The following is a 17,416-nucleotide window of genomic DNA, read 5'->3' as shown; positions in this document are numbered from 1 at the left end:
CTTATCGCACGAAGAGGGAAACCAGACATCATTAACCAGAGTCAATGCAATAGGAAGTACACTGTACCACCTAGGAAGACTTCCTGCAAAACTACTGAACCTGAATCTGGTCATGTTTCTAGAGCTAAGTACCAGGTTCAAGAAATACAGGGACAGAGGGATGTATTAAATTATGCCTCAGATGCCCTAGCCAGCTTGGCTCAGTGGATAGAGTGTCGGCCTGTGGACTGAAGGGTCCCGGGTTCGATTCCAGTCAAGGGCATATGCCCGGGTTGCGGGCTTGATCCCCAGTGTGGGGCGTGCGGGAGGCAGTCGATCGGTGATTCTCTCTCATCAATGATATTTCTCTCTCTCTCTTTCCTTCTTCCTTCCTCTCTGAAATCAATAAAAATATATTTTAAAAAAATTATGCCTCAGAAATATAATCAGTAAAACCCAGAATGGGGGACATTCCAAGGGGCAAAAGACTCTGCTTCTTTAGTAATAGCAAGAAATAAAAATAAATGGCAAGAAAAGAAAATGAGGGGTGACCTATTGATTAAGAGAGACTTCAGAGACAGATCAACCAAATGCAGTCTGCGAACGACACTGTTTTAATCCAGTGTCAAAGAAATCAGTTGTTAGAGAAATATTTATGAGGTAATTAGGAAGTCTGAATGCCAGAGATTTGATGATACTAAGAAATTTCTGTTCATCTTTTACAACAGTAAAGGTATTGCAATAATGTTTTGAAAAAAGAATCCTTATCTTAGAGATAAGTATTCAAGGATTTATAGCTAGAATTATAGGTCTAGAATTTGCTTCAGTTTAATGACCTGGGGGAAGGGAGAAGAGAGGGAGCACAGATGAAGCCATATGCTGACAGCAGATGAAGCTGTGCGATGGCTACAAGGGGTTCATTTCATGTCTCTCTACTTTTATGTTTGAAATTTTCTATAATAAAACTTAAAAAAGTTAAGCAATCCAAAAGATATATCATTCAAATGCATTGTGTGACCCCACTGTAAAGAGAGAGAGAGAAAAAAATACTCAACTGTTACTGAGAGAACTGGGTAAATGTGAATACTCACTGGATACGTGATGATATTAAGAAAAAACAATTTATTTTTTAGATGTGATAATGCTATTTTGGTTTTGGTTTGTTCTTAAAAGTCTATTTTTAAGAGAAAAAACTTTCTACAAATAAAACGATGTAATGTCTTATATTCATATTTAAATATTCCAAAGCAGGATACAAGTTCAGCATTATGTAGGTAATACTTGAAGTTAGCTGTTAAGTGCATGGAGGTTCATTATACAGTTCTACTTTTATGTTTATAAAAAAACATCCTTTGTAAAAGATTTAAATAAATATGCCCGTCTTCTCTTCTGCAAAATCTACCTCATATTTTGCCTATTTTGTGTACCCTCTATCTATACATAAGTAGGGTGAATTTAAATTTCATCTTTCCCTCTAAAAAAAAAAGACCCCCTCTAAATATATAGCACGTCTCTGTTTTCTTAATTTTTAAAAACATCTTGATTTTTTAAATAAATAACAATTTGTCTACAATCTTTTTAAAGAGCCATTGCATTTTTTCCAATACTACAGGTTCCAATGACTGGAGTCTCTAAAACATTAATCTTATAATTAAGGTCTGATATTTTGGTAAAATTTAGTAAATATAAAAGGATAAGAATAACCAGAGCAAATTAATCAATGACGTTAACTTCTTTCTACTTCCGAACTTCAGGCAGGTTTGTCATCAGAGGTTTTCTCTCAGCCCAGCCCTGGTTTCCTGCAGCACCAACCCCAGTGCTGCACAACCCGCCTTACCCTTCGGCGGGTCCCCAGGTCCTCTGTCTGCCATGGTTGTGTTCTCTCTCTTCAGACCTTGGGGTTCTTTTTGTTAGTGTCTGGTTTTCCTTGTGAAGAAGTCTTGTTTTCTTCTTGTCCCAAGTCCCAAAAGACTCATGCTTCCCGCGGACCCAGGAAACAAGGCATATGTACAGTCACTAAAATAAAACTGAAAAAAAAATTTTAAATGACTCTTTAGTCATCCATGGGAGAAATGCCAACTTCAGCTTTACTTATTAAATCTGTTTAGTTTGAGTCATATCTCCTCTCTGAAACGTTTTCTAGTGAAGATAAGAATGTTTTCTGCCTTTCTCGAGGATCAAATTCCACAGTCTAGACTACAAAAAGAAAAAGCTTCAGATTCTTAACTTGGAATACTCTCCCAGTACATTCCAGTGTGGCTGAAAGGATATGAAAACGTTAAGGCCAAGTGACCAGAATCTTAAAGAGAATATCTATGAAATTGAAATGAAAAGTCATTCTAAGAGTAGAAATTTAAGTCACTGCTGAATTACTCGTTGCCGATTTCCGTTATGTCTTCAATTTCTGTCCCATATACATTTCTCAGAGTTTGCCTGTCAGAAGCTTATCCTTCACAAGGAACAATGCACAGGGGCTACCTGCAAACTGAGACTGCTGCCTCGAAGTTTGGAGGAGAGAATGTCCATCAGCAGATGAATGGATAAAGATGTGGTACATACATACTATGGAGTACTACCCAGCCATAAAAGAGGATGAGATCTTGCCATTTGTGACAACATGGATAGATCTAAGTGAAGTATGTCAGACAGAGAAAGACAAATGCCATATGATTTCGCTCATATGTGGAATCTAAAAAAAAACAACAAATAAAAGAACAAACAAAACAAAACAAAACTCATAGATACAGGGAAGATTGGTAATTCCCAGAGGGGAATGGGGTCAATTGTATGGTGAAGGATGGTAATGAGACTTTTGGTGGTGATCACTTTGTAGTATATACAGATGTCAAATTATAATGTTGTAACCTGGAACTTTTGTAATGTTATATTCCAAGTTTGACTCAATAATATATATATATATGTATATATATATATGTATATATATATATGTGAAGGAGCCTTGTAAAGTGTTTTGAGAGGCTAGTCAACTAGCCGTCTTTGTATCTTTCTCACAGCACAATTTTGTAAAATTTAATTTTACTCCCAAATGCCTACCTAGCACGGTGCCTGGTATAGAATTTTCAATCCATATTTTAATTGAAAATAATATAAATGAAGAGTGGTGCTACTTATAAACTGGGAGGGAAGGGAGGAGTTAGGGACAGGACTCCTTTCTGCTGGTGCAGATGTATGAACTGTGTTGATAAAAAAAAACAGGTCAGTGTCTCCTGGGGAAAGAAGTACTCACTGGAAAAGGGCATGGAGAGACACTTTGGGGTCCAGAAAGTACTTCAGGTCTTTATTGAGGTGGTGGTTACAATCAGTTGTCATCAAATGAAAAATCTGTACATTTTGTTGCACATAGAGTATCTTCAATAAAGGTTGTAACACAATGCTTTCAAAATGTATTACTTGGAAACAAAATGTATTACTAGGTTGCAGCCAACAAACAACCTGCAAAGGAGCCGTCACAAGTATTTCTTTCCTCTCACGCATGCTCAATATACACCTTTCTTGTCTCAAGGCACATCCATTCCGAAGCCCATTGCATTCGGACCCTTTCTAACGTATCCTCCTCGCATGTTCATAGCTGAAACGGTATTCCCTCAAGGCTGCAAGTTAGAAATGGCACAAACATGGAGTTTCCTGACACAGCCTCACAAGAAGTCACATGCTGGGGTACCTGGGAGATCTGGAGGCCACTATTCCAGAAGCAGGTCCATCTTTTGAATGTGTCCAATCCATATACTAGGAAGCGTGCGCATTAGGAACCCCTGGACTGCATCATGGAAGTGAGGCAGAGCCTCGTCCTGATGGAAATGGGGATGTTGGAGCCTTTCTGCAGCTATAGGAAAAAGTCCCCAAAAGACACCTTTAAAGGGATCTTTCCCAAAAACTAACTGAGGAAGACCCCATGGGCCTATGTGGCATAAAGACATTTACACTTAGTGAAATCCTTTCAAGTTCAATCATGAAATGTTGGTTTTCTGTGCCCCTCTGTGGAGGAGGTGATTTATTTTTCCACGTAAGTAAAAATGAGGCTCATTGCTGGCGGTTATCTCCACTCCCCTGTGACCCTGAAATCTGCAGCAAAACTTGGGTCACTTTGCTATAGCTGTTCCCAGGAAGGACTGAGACTGGTTAAAGCAGTCAGGTTTTATTCTCCATTTATGGAGAACACACCAGATGGCAGAATGAGGAATGCCTTTCCTTGATTTCGATATCCTGGGACTTCTCCAAAGAGGTACACAAATTTGCTTCACTGCTTCCTCTGCAGATGTGGCTCCTCTTTGTGCTCATCTCCTTGTACCAATGGCAATGCCGTGACAACCTGGGAGGTGTTCCCTGTCTGGTACACAGAATGACTTAAGTAACACAAGCAAGTTTAGCAGACTCCAACATACAAAGTTAAATGTTGCAAGGGTAACTCTATAAGCTGATGCATATTACAGATTTATGTATAAATTTATAAGTAATAAAAATGTGAAAGTATCCAATTCTTTGTATTCTCTGTCCATTAAGTAGATATAAAATTAAAAATTAAATGTATGAATAGAAAGGATAGACATCGACTTCCATTTAATGCTTGCTTCTGAAGAGGGAAGGACAAGAATAGGCTGAGGCCTTAACCAGTGTGGCTCAGTGGATAGAGCATTAGCCTGCGGATTCAAGGGTCCCAGGTTCGATTCTGGTCAAGGGCATGTACCTTGGTTGCAGGCACATCCCCAGTAGGGAGATGTGCAGGAGGCAGCTGATCGATGTTTCTCTCTCATCGATGTTTCTAACTCTATCCCTCTCCCTCCCTCTCTGTAAGAAATCAATAAAATATATATTTTTTAAAAAGAATAGGCTGAGAGCAAGGACGGGAGGCAACTGTATCTGTAAAGTATCTTTTAAAAGAAGGAACAGAAATAAATGTGGCAAAATGTTCATGGGATCTAGGTACATAGCTGAATGTTATTTTCTGCACTTTTCTATATGATGGATGTAATGAATAATTTTTTAATGAGTAATAAAATAAAACATTCGCTTCTGTGGGGAAAAGAATAGAAAGAAAAGACCTGTGATAGTAACTCTGAGCCCACAGAGAATGAACTTACAGTCCAGAGTCACCATTCAACCACAGTCTCCCATACATTTTGGGAGGAAACAGGACAAGGAAAAGCTGCTGGGAAACAGTAGGACCTCACCCAACCGCCACTCCATTCTGAAAACTTCTAGTTTGGCCCTGGGAACCAGACAGGAGTTGGGAGGGGTTAGAGACCGGGAGGAGATGTGCAGAAGAGGGAAGAGGCAGGTATCAGGAAGCACAGGTGTCTGCAACACCAAGAGCTGAATATTTTTTTTAAAAAGGAGAGGGAAATTAGAAGTTTAGCAGCTGAGAAGGATGTAAGAGAATCCTTCAATCCAGGATAGTTTCAACATAAATGCCATCATATCAAAGGTATGACAGGGCCCAATAAGTGTATATCTATTATTCTATTTTTATATGCTCCTTTTAATGAAGGATGCCATTTATGCTCTAGACGTAAAAAGTAGCAGATAACGTGGTCCTCAAACAATTTACAGTCCTGCTATGGAGACAAATAGCAAAACATACACAACGACAATAATAGCTAACATTTATTGAGCATGTTCTTTGGGCCAGGCAGCTTTCAAAGCACTTTATGTATTAACTTATTTAATCTTCACAACAATCTTATGATGTATGGACCATGATTATTCCTTCTCTTTTCCAGATAAAGTGGATACAGAAGTTAAATCGCCCAAGGTCATTCAATAGACAGAATTCGAAGACAAGCCCAGATCAGCTGGCTGCAAGGCCATCATGTTTCCTCTATAAACTGTTATCAAGTTGTGTTCTCGAGATCCCATGGCAACTCAGGGCTGCTGGAGGGACCTGAAGAGCTGGAAGGGTATGACTCACTTCACTTTTACAGGAATCTATAACATGCTGACAGCCACATTCTCTTTGAATGCCATAGAGTTCTTTTTTTGCCTGGGCTTGCCTGGGGGTTCCTTCTCCTATGGCTTAGAGATAAATCTTAACAGTCATCCACAACCCAGGACAGCTTTCTTTTGATGACACATTTTCTCCCCCGTCTGCCCAGGCATGTTTCCATTAACCTTCCACTCCCAGGTCTGCCATAAAATAACAGGTAATTATAAAAGTCATTTTTAAAGTGGCCACCATTATGTGTACGTAGTATTATCAACCCGTTCACAGTATGGAAGTAGAGATGGATATGGCTCACATAATCCAAAACAGTGGATAACTCTCCACATCATTTGTCATGAAAATGAATTTTAGGAACATACTTATATTTTGAAATGCATTATTCATAACTCTGAAATGGAGTCCTCTAGAATGATCTATAGTATTTTAAACCAAGCGTAGTCATACTGAAAGGACCTAAGCTGAAGAGCTACAAAGCTTTCTAAATTTTCTCCCTTGCTCAGTGTTATGAACTCTGCCACACAATGTTATTTCTGAGCGAACCATATAACTGGTATGTGATAATCATGTCTGAAGGCAAAGTATCCTACTTAAGGTAAATTAAAATTCGTATTTTTTATTCCTTCCTTTTGCCCATATACTCACATGGCTTATAATGAAACCATACAGAACTGTTTGTGAGGAGGGCTACAATGGTGCAATCATTTTAATTTGTGAGAAATGTGTGACTGAGTTGTAACCTGAAATATGAACTGACCTTCAGTCTGATGGGAAATCTCTCTATGTCACCAGCAAAGTACAATTACCTATCACTACCTTGTCGCACTATGAGCACTCCGTTCCCATCTTTTTAAGCCAGATGACTGGACACCCTGGATATGCTGCTATTGTATGTGTCCAGGTATGACCCACAGAGCACCTATCTACACAAGGCTCCTAAGGCACGACTTATAGAATGCAGATTCCTGGGCCCTGTGAGCAACCTAAGGAATCAAGATTTCTGTAAGATCAAGAAATTCGCAATTTTTGACAAGTTCATCCAGATACTGATTTGAAAATCAATGGCATAAATCTGTTTAATTTGTCTTTACTACTAAAAGGAGAGATTGGTTAAAACAAAAGTCCTCGTTTCTATTTTGCTGATAATTAGAATTGCACATATGTAGGGTTTCTGAAAAAATGTAGAGCAATAATATTGATCCCAACACCATCCTCAAAAGCAATACCTCAAAGTAAATGTTCACTTTCTGGAGTGAGCTTTAGGATAGCGAAGGAGTTCTTAATCAAGGCATAATGATAAACTACTAATCTTCACTCAGTTTAGCAGTCCACACAGTTTATTCAGCAATATAACAGGAGAGAACTTCCACCAAGATAGACATGAGGCAGATACAGGAGAGGTCTCTGGGGTACATTCTTTATACAGACGAACAAACAGCTCAGGTTTCACAACATGTGGCAGGCATGAGTTCCTGCATGAAAACAGCCATTCATTCCCCACTGCTTCCTTCCTCAAAGAGCCCTCATTTTATTAAGGGAGACAAGATGCCCTGCCCAGGCACTGCCAACCCCATTCTCCTTGGCCTGGCTTTCCAGGCGCCTGTTTGAACCAGTACCTTCTAATGAGATGTAAGGAGAAATTGGTGAGGGACTATTGGGAAAGATTTTCCTTTCCAAGTAAGTCAGAGTCTTCAAAGGACAAAGCTTTTGCTCCCTGCTTCCAAATGGGACTGAAATGCCTAGAGCAGCAACAAGCCACACTGTAATCACTGAGGACACTAAGAGGACAAAAGCTAATGCGTAAGGATCCCAGAGGGGAAAAACAGAAAGGACCTGGGACCGTGAGAACACTGTTGAGTTGCTACACAAGCAATGGATTATCTAGCATCTTAAGTGGAATTTTAAACTTATCCCATGGCCTCTGAGATGTTCCAACAGGTTTTTCTAAATTTCTCATGAACAAGTGAAGGCCAGAATGTGGCTAACACCCAGCAAGACCGTCTTGGTTTGAAGATGCTTCCCTTAGACTGCTCCTACTATTATGGAGTCAAGCTGGATCCCTCTTTTTGTAGACTATCTCATACACAGGCACTTTTCCATGTCCTGGCAGGACATTCTAAGTTCAGTCACCACAAAGACAGGGCAGTCTTTGTTCATGTAGAGCCAAGTAAGTATAGACAGTGGCATTTCTGCATGTTTTTGTGTAACCTATGTAGGTGTTACCCAATAGGATGTGGTTTCTCTGGCAGTGACCAGTTATCTATAATATCAAAGCCACACTAAGGCCAAATAGAGCCAATTATGAATAAATGATTATATATGAATAAATTATATATATAATCAGAAGGGGTGGAATTTAGAACAATGTAATTTCTTATTAAAATGTCTAGTTCTTTTACTGAAATAATCTAGAACAGCAGTTGCCAACCTTTCGGCCCTTACGACCGCTGATCTAGAAGCCAGCTACGCTTTCCCACAGAAGTTATCACTAGAAATATCATCATGGTATACACAGTATGGGGCTCCTCCAGGACTACCTTGTCCTCTGTCAGTAGTTAGGCTGCGGAGCTTTTCAGGAGGGTAAGCTAATTCCAAAGCACAGGGAACACGAAATGCTCTGGCTCCAGATGAACAGCCGGCTGGAATATTGACTAAATTCATGCCGAACAGACTAGGTGTAGACCATGGGAGCAGACCCAGCAAGTTCAGCCGTTCCCCGAAGTAGTGACAGTCTGAATTAGATATAAAAGGCGTCATTTTTCCATCTTCCTTGAGTTACTAGCACAAAACCCTCTAGAATCTCCATGATTGTGACTCTTTAAGAAGTTATTTGCTTTGGCCAAGTTTTTTGTTCAAGGTTGTGTCTGTTCTAGCCAAGATTAACTGTAATGCTGGGTTAAAACCAGCTAGTCTAGAGTCATGTATCCTTTTTCTAACCAGCGGAGGACCCAGAAGAAATGGGTGGCAAGCTTTTTCAAAGGTCCACCTGGTAAGGTTTTGGGGAGCCCATTCAAGTGGGAAAGACCAAGGAAGGACAAGGCTTCTGTTAGCAGGATTATCAGGATAACACTCAGGGCAATAATCAGCCCTGTTGATACGGTCTAAGAATACTTGGTAACATTCATTTTCAATAAGTTCAGTTTGGTACAACCAGTGGCCTAGTTCTAAACTAGGAAACCACTGTTGCCCACAGTCGGGGCAATGTGAATTATCTGAGAACATCTGGTCCTCCAGCGGTAACACAGAAAGCAATGTAACAGTAAGAGACAACAATGACAAAGGGCGATACCCAAATAGCCAGTCCTATCACAGGTTTGGTTTAGCAATTTCTCAGTCCAACCAATACTACTTAGAGAGTTAAATCTGGCTTGCACTTACGTGCAATTCTTCAAGATTTCGTTGTCTATTTTTTCACTCAATTACAACTCAGTCTCTCAACTCAGCGAACAATCCAGTCTATAATGTTCTCAGTCACTTGCTAGGAGCACAGATCACAGAATAGCCCCTTCAAATTCCAGTTTCTCAAGAAAAGCTAGAACTCTGGTCTAAATTAGTTATTTTTTTCTTGTGTGTTAATCAGCTGATGGTCTCATGCAGAGGCATTTGGCTTACTCTGCTTTGCTGGTTAGCTACTGTGTCTGCTTGGTCAGAGAGAGGAGCTGACAGATCCAATGGGTCTTTGTGGGCGCTGGCACTCTTGCCGTTGTGATACACGTACCCAAGTCTTAAGGTCTTGGCACTTTACAGCAATGTAGGGGGGTCAGGAAAACCTGGAAGAGTCCTCTTGAGCGTGGATCCAATGAAGTCTTTCTTGGGAGGACCTTAATCAGGACCCGTCAGAGAAGTAGCTGATGCTGAGTTGGTTGGAGGGTCTGGGAATGCTTCACATACCTGTAAATGATAACACTTCAGACGACTCATAATGGGTTTTCAGTTGCTCACAATATTATTAGGAACATGCATTGGGAAATCATTTGAGTCAATCAAGATGGGTGAGAATTGTCTCACAGGTTTCCCCATACAATTTCATCTAGGCTCAAACTAATTTATCTGTTGGAAGTTATTCCTATACTTATTTTGGCACTAAGGAAGGGTTTTGGTTCATTTAAGATTTGTAATAGCTTCATTTTTTAAAGACTATGTTTCATTTTTTTTTACTCCTTTTACATTTTGGGAATAATACGGTCTGCATAATCACATTTAACCTGGTAGAACTTTGAGATTTCTTGTATATCACTTTTGTGAAATAAATGTCATATATGGTATTCCCAATAATGTGTGGGAGAACATTAAGGATGACAGTCTTTCTATAGTAGACTTCAATCCATTCAAGAAAAAGCTTACAAAATTATTAAATAATATTCTTAATAGAGAACAATAGGAAGTTGGATGAAATCCTTTTAAAGGCTGGGAAAGAAACCAAAAGAGGCAATGCCCACATCTATTTTTATAGGTGTGTGCACAGTGTAAGTTTAAGAAGGCAAGTAAGGCCTAGTTCTGAGCAATGGTCCTGGGCTACTCTTAGAAAACATATAGTAATTCAGTTGGATTTACAGATACTACCATGATCTCTGTAATCCTCCATAGCATGAATAGAACAAGTAGATGAGGTAGGGTAGCAGGATGTATTGGACAACCAGAGAACCACCTAGGGTGCCACAGGCCATCAGAGGACAATGTATACCCCAACTTTCTACGGTGTTATTTGTGAATTTTGAGGCTGGATGCTTGAGGGCACTAAGGCAAGTTTAATGCCATAGGGGGCCAATATTTTGATAGAAGCCCCGGATGAGGTGCAGAAAACATCAGTATAGATATATTGATGTGCTTTTTGAGGTTAGGTAATAATGTACAGTTGAGAACAGAGTGAACAGATGGTAAGATTTCTAACTCAACCTTTATGGTAACAACAGGGCAGAGTGGATTTTCCTGGGGGTCTACTGACAAGAGCCACCAAAGTCAAAGTTTCAGTTGTGGTTCTGGGAAATCTTGGGTGTCTAGTACATGGAACATGTTCTTGATGATGAACACATATGATTATGGAGTTTAGCTTAGGAGTTAGCAGTAAAGTTATATGACCGACATAGAAAAGATACAGAATTTTGGATTTTTAGAGTGAAAAGGGAAAGTGCAATTAACACCACAAGATACTTTTTCACACCCACCAGACTGGCAATAATTAGCAAGTTTGACAATGGGAACTCTGTAGACGCTAGACCAGTGGTTCTCAACCTTCCTAATACTGCGACGCTTTCATGCAGTTCCTCATGTTGTGGTGACCCCCAATTTCATTGTTACAAATTGAACATAATTAAAGCATAGTGATTAATCACAAAAACAACATGTGATTATATATGTGTTTTCTGATGGTCTTAGGCGACCCCTGTGAAAGGGGCATTCGACCCCCAAAAGGGTCGCGACCCATAGGTTGAGAACCGCTGCTCTAGACAAAACCATCCCTCCCCAAGGACATCTCCATTGGCCGGGTCGAGAGGAAGCCCTAATGCTCCAAAAGCTCAGAGTAAATCCACCCTCACCCCAACCTTCATTTCTCCAACTTCAACTGTAAAGTAAGCACTAGAGTTCCAAGTATTCCTGAATCAAGAGAACACTAGTGTTCCAAATGCCCCTCTCCTTGTCCCTTACACCACTATGGGCAAGAGTCAAAGTGGGCCCCAAGCACTAAGTGCTCAGAATAAGATCACCTAATACCAGCCTCCTCTCTCATTCCTCAGCCTTATCACTGCTGGAAGAGTGAAGAGGGCCTCCAAAAATGTTCCCAGCAAGATTCTCAAACTCTACTCCCAACCTCAAACTCACAGCTTCACTACCATCATCTGCCTGAAAGCATCAGGACCAACCAATCTCACCATACCTGTATCTTTTTATGCCATCACCACATGAAGCCCAGAGCTTCCTGGTTGCAGTTCATCCCCTTAGTCTCTGACCCCCGTGACTCTAAGAGCAGTGAGATAGCATTCCCTCGCCTTGCTTTATTAATTTTTTTCCCATTAACATGTACCATTTTTATATATTAAATATTTTAGTTATTAGCCCCTACTAAAATACAGACTAGGACTTTTTGTCTTTTTGTTTACTGCTGTACATGCCCAATAAACATTTCTTGAATGAATAAATAGCAACTTGAATTTTATACCCTGACCAAAGGAGTATAAATTAATTCAACTACTTTCAGAATTAAGTTGGCATTATTTAGTAAAGACGAAGATTTGCATTCCCTCTAATTCAGTAATTCCACTCTTAGCTTTTATAACCTAGAGAAATTTCACATGTGCATTTAAAAAAATTAATAAAAATATTTATTCATGGTAGTATTGTATATAGTAGCAAAATAACAGCCAAAATGTCCATGAACAGTAGAATGGATAAATAAATTGAAGTACTGCCATACAATGAAATACTATTCGTAGATGAAAACTCAAGAATATAGTATTGAGCTGAAAAGTAAAAAGCAAGTAGCAGAATACACACACACACACACAGTTTCCATTTACATAAAGTTTCAATATATTGTTTAGGAATAAATATGCAATAAAGTTAAAAAGAAAAAGATAAGCACAAGGATAATTATTACCTTTAATGGGAGAGGGAGGGAATGCAATCATAGGGTTTATTTCCCTCCACTGAATCATAAATCCTAATAGGTTACATAATCTCTATTCAATCTTTTATCATTAAAAAAAAAAAGGATAGAGTGGAAATAGCAATGGACTAAAAACGATTAATAGACACAACCAAACTATCACATTGTGGACAAGAAGAGCAGCAGCAGTTACGCTGCTTAGAGGAAAAGTGGGTGAAAAGAGGAGTCCCACAGAAGGATCTGGATCTTTGTTTTTCTCGTAAAATTGTAAGCAACTATCTTACAAATAGGGTAAACAGGCTTACCCTAATGTTAGTATGGTAAGGCAAGTTTATCTTGGCATACTCCATAAAGACATGCATGTTTGCAGGGAGGATATTATCTCATAGGGTGTCTTTGTGCAAGTTAGAAAAAGGCACCCTCAACCCGGGCAAAAAGCAGTCCAGAGAACCTCACTTTGCCAGGTATTCAACAGTAATCCTGTCTGTGTACTTAGTAACTATTGTTAGTAACAATAGTTAACACTTATTGAGTACCACTATCTGTTCTAAGCACTTTACACGTATTAACTCATGTAACTCTTACAATAATTCATTTGAAGAAACAGAAAGGTTGAGCCACTTGTCCAAGGTTACATGAGTCATAGAATTAATTGGTATTTGAATCCAGGCGGACTGGTTCCAGAGCCTGTACTCTTAGCCACTAGGAAATATCACCTTTCTGAAGCAGTGACAGTTGAGCTTAGAACACCTTCTTCATAAACTATGTGCAAATTTAAAAGGATCCTCTTCAGTGGTGTGTGTATATTGATTGAGGTGGACGTGGGGAAAATTCTCTCATAATTTTTCTCTTCCACACAAAAAGGTCGAGGATAGGTTTCAGGGAATCCTGAACCCCCTGGAATTACATATAAATTTCTTTATGTATACATACGCATTTTTTCAGGAAAGAGAGTACAGGGGGGCCTTGACTTACGAGTGTCCCAACTAACGAGTTTTTCGAGATACGAGCCGTCTCTCGGCCGATGTTTTGCTTTGAGTTGCGAGCTAAAATTTGGGTTACGAGCCAGCTTCAGATACCCCACCGCTAGTTGAGATATGAGATTTGACATACGAGTAATTTGAGTTACGAGCTCCGTCACGGAACGAATTAAACTCGTAAGTCAAGGCCCCACTGTACTTTTAGACTCCCAAAGGAATCTGAAACAGTTCAGAACGATTCGGTGTTGCTTCCCTCCCTCAACTCTATTAGCTTAAGTCAAAAGCAGTTGATTGAGGTTAATATATGATTACTGTCAGGCTTGTAGAAATGCTGAAAATACCTAGAGAACCAACATTACTCTACTGATTACTAAATATAATTGTTTAAATTAAGGAAACCACCATGTAGTAGGCCCAATGTCAAGTTCTATGGATATCGAGAGAAAAATCTTACAGGACTTTTAGATGAGCATGAAATCTAGACTGGAAGCAAATTTTAGGTAAAGGCTAAGGGCTTTATATGGATATCAAAAGATCGCCTGTAGAGATCCTATGAAATTCAGGAAGGCCCACAAAAGAAGCTGAATGCCTTTATTTTCAAACAAACCTAACCAACAACAGTGGGCAAAAAACAAACTTTAAAGAGCTTTTCTGCCGCACATATACTACATAAAAGAAAAACACAGATCAGGTTTGTTTGTTGTTGTTGTTGTTGTGACAACTAAAATAAATTTAAGAGTCTTCCTGATACTTTGTTAGATCAGAAAATAGCTCTTTAATGTGCTAGAAAATAGAAAATTCAGATTTATTTAAACCACTGAAATTCACATACACTAATGATGGCAGCTTAATACATATTAAATAATTATCTTCTCTAAAAATTCTGACTATAGACAAATACTATTCCCTTGTTCTTTTTGGTGGTAGGATGATATAAATTTCAGAATGAGCCAAAACCGGTTTGGCTCAGTGGATAGAGCGTTGGCCTGCGGACTGAAGGGTCCCAGGTTCGATTCCGGTCAAGGGCATGTACCTGGGTTGCGGGCACATCCCCAGTGGGAGATGTGCAGGAGGCAGCCGATCGATGTTTCTCTCTCATCGATGTTTCTAACTCTCTATCTCTCTGCCTTCCTCTCTGTAAAAAATCAATAAAATAAAAAAATTTAAAAAAAATTTAAATTTCAGAATGAGTCAGGAGTGGGTGACTTCTCTAGGCAAATATATTCTTTAGACTTTGGTCTCAGCCAACTCCTCATATGCTATATAAAATCAAAAGATAGGCACACAGAAAAAATTTAAATGCTTTAAACCATCTTGAGTTTCCATTTTAAATATTTTCTCCACAGAAAGGCTAATGAGTAATCAAAACTTTATTTTTTTTTTTAACAAGACAGTTTCTCTAAGTTTCAGAAACTCTAAAGTGAAATATTTGGAGTTTCATATTTCACTAGTTTGGAATTTAGATAATGGGAGATTAAGGAGTATTTTAAAAAGGGAATCAATTACTCTTCTTTGTAATTCACACAAACTAAATTACTTGTTAAAAATACTAAGTTTTGTGACGTACTGCTTTTAAAAATTGGCAAAGTCTTGAGGTCACAAAGAGAAGGCACATGGATAACAGTCTTCAGCACTATTCGTACACACACTGTTGCCTCTTACGGAGAACAGATAAGCCAAAGGAAAAATATGATCCTGACCTTGACAACAGCTGCACATGATTCTCCCCTCACCCCAGGAACTGATAAAACAGGTGTGTGTGTCCATGGCTAGCATACCATAAAGGGGAACATGGCTTGGAAATGAACTGCTACCCTGTAATCCACCTTGCCCTAATGGACTAAAAGTCCAGGGTTCAAGTTATCTGCAGTTTTTATTTAAAACACCGCCACGTCAACCTTTTATTAATATGCAGCTTTCAGCAGTGGGACCCAGTGCCAAGCTTAGGTATTTCTATACTTGTACCAGCTATTTGTGTCTAGTTTCTAAGTCTTGCCCACTTCCTCTCACCATCTCACCATATCCACTGTCATAATATGCCAGTAATATTACTTTAACAATTTTCCAGGTACTATATATTTTTTCTGAGTACAAAAAGTCTTCCTTTCCTTCCTACCCTGCTTACTCCCTCCCAACTCCCCTGACTTGAACCTCAGGTTTAGGATGACCAGTAGAAACAAAAAGCAATGCATAAAGAATCAAAGAGTTTGCTAAGATTTTCGACAGTGGGAAGCATAACCGATTCCCAGTTTTAGCTCAACTCCCCTAATCACCTTTAGTGCCTACATTACACCAACACTTTTTCATTAAATTTTTTTATTTTCAAATATAGTCATGTGCCACATAATGACGTTTAGGTCAATGATGGACTGCATATTAGGACCACATATAGGCCTGTGGTCCTACAAGTTTATAATAAAGCTGAAAAATTCCTATCGCCTACTGGCATTGTAGACATCATGCCCAGCACATGTTTGTGGTGATACTGCTATAAAAAACCTACGGCACTGCCAAATGTATAAACGTACAGCACATACAGTATGTACAGTACATAATACTATATTACTGGTTTATGTATTTACTACACTACACTTTTTATCTTTAGAGTGTACTCTTTCTACTTATAAAAAAATAAGTTTGCTGTAAAACATCTCGTGTTTACCAAGTCTCTTGATTAAATCCTTTTCTCTTGTGCTTGATTTAATCTTAAGTTGTTTTGTGCAGGAAAATGTTATAAGGGGTTGTAGCCTAGAAACAATAGGCTAAACCATGTACACTAGGTGTGTAGCAGGTGTAGATTTGTGTAAGTGCGCTCCATGATATTAAAATGACAAAATTGCCTAATGACATATTTCTCAGAATGTATTCATGTCATTAAGTGGTGCATGACTGTAATTTTAAACATTGCAAAAATAGAGCGGAGTTTCCTTATACGTTTATCCAGTTTCTCCTAAAGTCAACATTTCATAAAATTAAAGTACAATTATTTTTTAAAAAAAAGAAATTAGCATTATTATAATGTTTACAATTACACTGGTATAATGGTACAATTAACTAAACTACAAACTGCTTAAATTCCACCAATTTCTCCACTACTATCCTTTCCTTGCTCCAGGTCCTACTCCAGGATCCGACATTCCATTTAGTTGTTCATGATCCATGGGTCGGCCAGAAAAACTGATTTTCTATCATCTCAATTTGATTTTATTATATGCTTGATGTTGGGGAGACTAATGTGTAAATGATATTTTTTCTTTTAATGAACTATAATTAGCTGAGTTTTTTTTTTAATCTTCACCCACGGATATGTGTTTTTGAAATTAATTTTAGAGAGAGAGGCAGAGAAAATGAGAGAGAGAGAGAGAGAGAGAGAGAGAGAGAGAGAGAGAAACATTGTGTGAGAGGGGAACTTCGTATGGATTACTTCTGCAGGGCCACTTCTGGGGATAGGACATAAATATACTGATTTTCCTCAAACTTCCACCCACTAGCATCACAGGTAATTACAGTATTGTCTAATGGTAAGCTTCTTTTTCATGCTTCCCATACTTATTCATTGGAATTCTTCTGTAAAAATGAGTTATCCCTTTTCCCCTATTTATTTATCTATTATGTTAGTATGAACTCATGGATACTTTATTCTATGCATTAAAATCCAATATTATCATTTTCATTTCGTTGCTCAAATTGTTCCAGCATTGGCCATGAGGAGCTCCTTCAAGTTGGCCACTAAATCCTTTCAATAAGCCCGCAAACTTTTTTTGAGCATTTCCTTAATTTCAAGCACCACAAGGTGTTTTGGTCTGATCTTATATTTCCTCTGCCCCACCCCTGGAATCATCTACTCCAAAAAAAATCCTGGTTCCTTTCATGGGAGGATAGTGTTTAAAAACCAAG

General features: G+C 38.8%; 2 protein-coding genes across 4 annotated transcripts in view; both read right to left on the bottom strand.

Annotated features, from left to right (window-relative positions):
- Window positions 1-17,416, bottom strand: part of LOC102758980 (torsin-1A-interacting protein 2) — a 27,048-nt gene that overhangs the window by 5,839 nt on the left and 3,793 nt on the right. The window contains exons 1-2 of one of the 3 annotated variants that reach the window (XM_015570093.1): window positions 9,654-9,742; window positions 1,817-2,006 (exon numbers count right to left, since the gene is read on the bottom strand). In XM_015570093.1, the coding sequence (XP_015425579.1) occupies window positions 1,817-1,850 (34 nt within the window). In that variant the 5' untranslated portion in view covers window positions 1,851-2,006; window positions 9,654-9,742. Of the gene's footprint in view, window positions 1-1,816; window positions 2,007-9,313; window positions 9,411-9,653; window positions 9,743-17,416 lie in introns of those variants that run through there. The other 2 variants (XM_015570085.1, XM_006754501.2) reach the window with 2 other exon arrangements.
- Window positions 7,255-9,319, bottom strand: LOC102758707 (torsin-1A-interacting protein 2). The gene has a single exon (XM_006754497.2). The coding sequence runs from the start codon at window positions 9,155-9,157 to the stop codon at window positions 8,762-8,764; it is 396 nt and encodes a 131-aa protein (XP_006754560.1). The 5' UTR covers window positions 9,158-9,319; the 3' UTR covers window positions 7,255-8,761.

Source organism: Myotis davidii, unplaced genomic scaffold (genome assembly GCF_000327345.1).
Source record: "Myotis davidii unplaced genomic scaffold, ASM32734v1 scaffold591, whole genome shotgun sequence".
Lineage (NCBI taxonomy): Eukaryota > Metazoa > Chordata > Mammalia > Chiroptera > Vespertilionidae > Myotis > Myotis davidii.
The sequence above is the reverse complement of the archived record's forward strand: the minus strand, read 5'-3'. Positions and strand labels throughout refer to the sequence as shown.